At 58.5% G+C, this 205-nt stretch overlaps 1 protein-coding gene across 1 annotated transcript in view; it reads right to left on the bottom strand.

Moving 5' to 3' along the window:
* Positions 1–43: 43 nt before the first annotated feature.
* The window catches only part of LOC104469732 (casein kinase I), a gene marked incomplete at both ends in the record, with an annotated part of 1,302 nt that continues 1,140 nt past the window's right edge, over positions 44–205 (bottom strand). The window contains one exon of the mRNA XM_010084359.1: positions 44–197. Coding sequence (XP_010082661.1) covers positions 44–197 — 154 coding nt within the window. The remainder of the gene's footprint in view (positions 198–205) is intronic.

Below are 205 nucleotides of genomic sequence, written 5' to 3'. Positions count from 1 at the left end.
GGCACCCAGCACCCTTGCCCAGCCCTGCTCCCTCTCCACTCACCAGCGGTTTCCCTGCCCAGTCGTATTCGTAGTCGAACACGTAACCGTTCCTCTCGAACAAGTCTGTGAAGAGCTTCCGCAGGTAGTCATAGTCTGGCTTCTCGAAGAAATCCAGCCGCCGCACGTAGCGCAAGTACGTGGCCATCTCCTCTGTGGGGACAGA

This window comes from Pterocles gutturalis, unplaced genomic scaffold, assembly GCF_000699245.1.
Source record: "Pterocles gutturalis isolate BGI_N339 unplaced genomic scaffold, ASM69924v1 scaffold45475, whole genome shotgun sequence".
Classification (NCBI taxonomy): Eukaryota; Metazoa; Chordata; class Aves; order Pterocliformes; family Pteroclidae; genus Pterocles; species Pterocles gutturalis.
The sequence above is the reverse complement of the archived record's forward strand: the minus strand, read 5'-3'. Positions and strand labels throughout refer to the sequence as shown.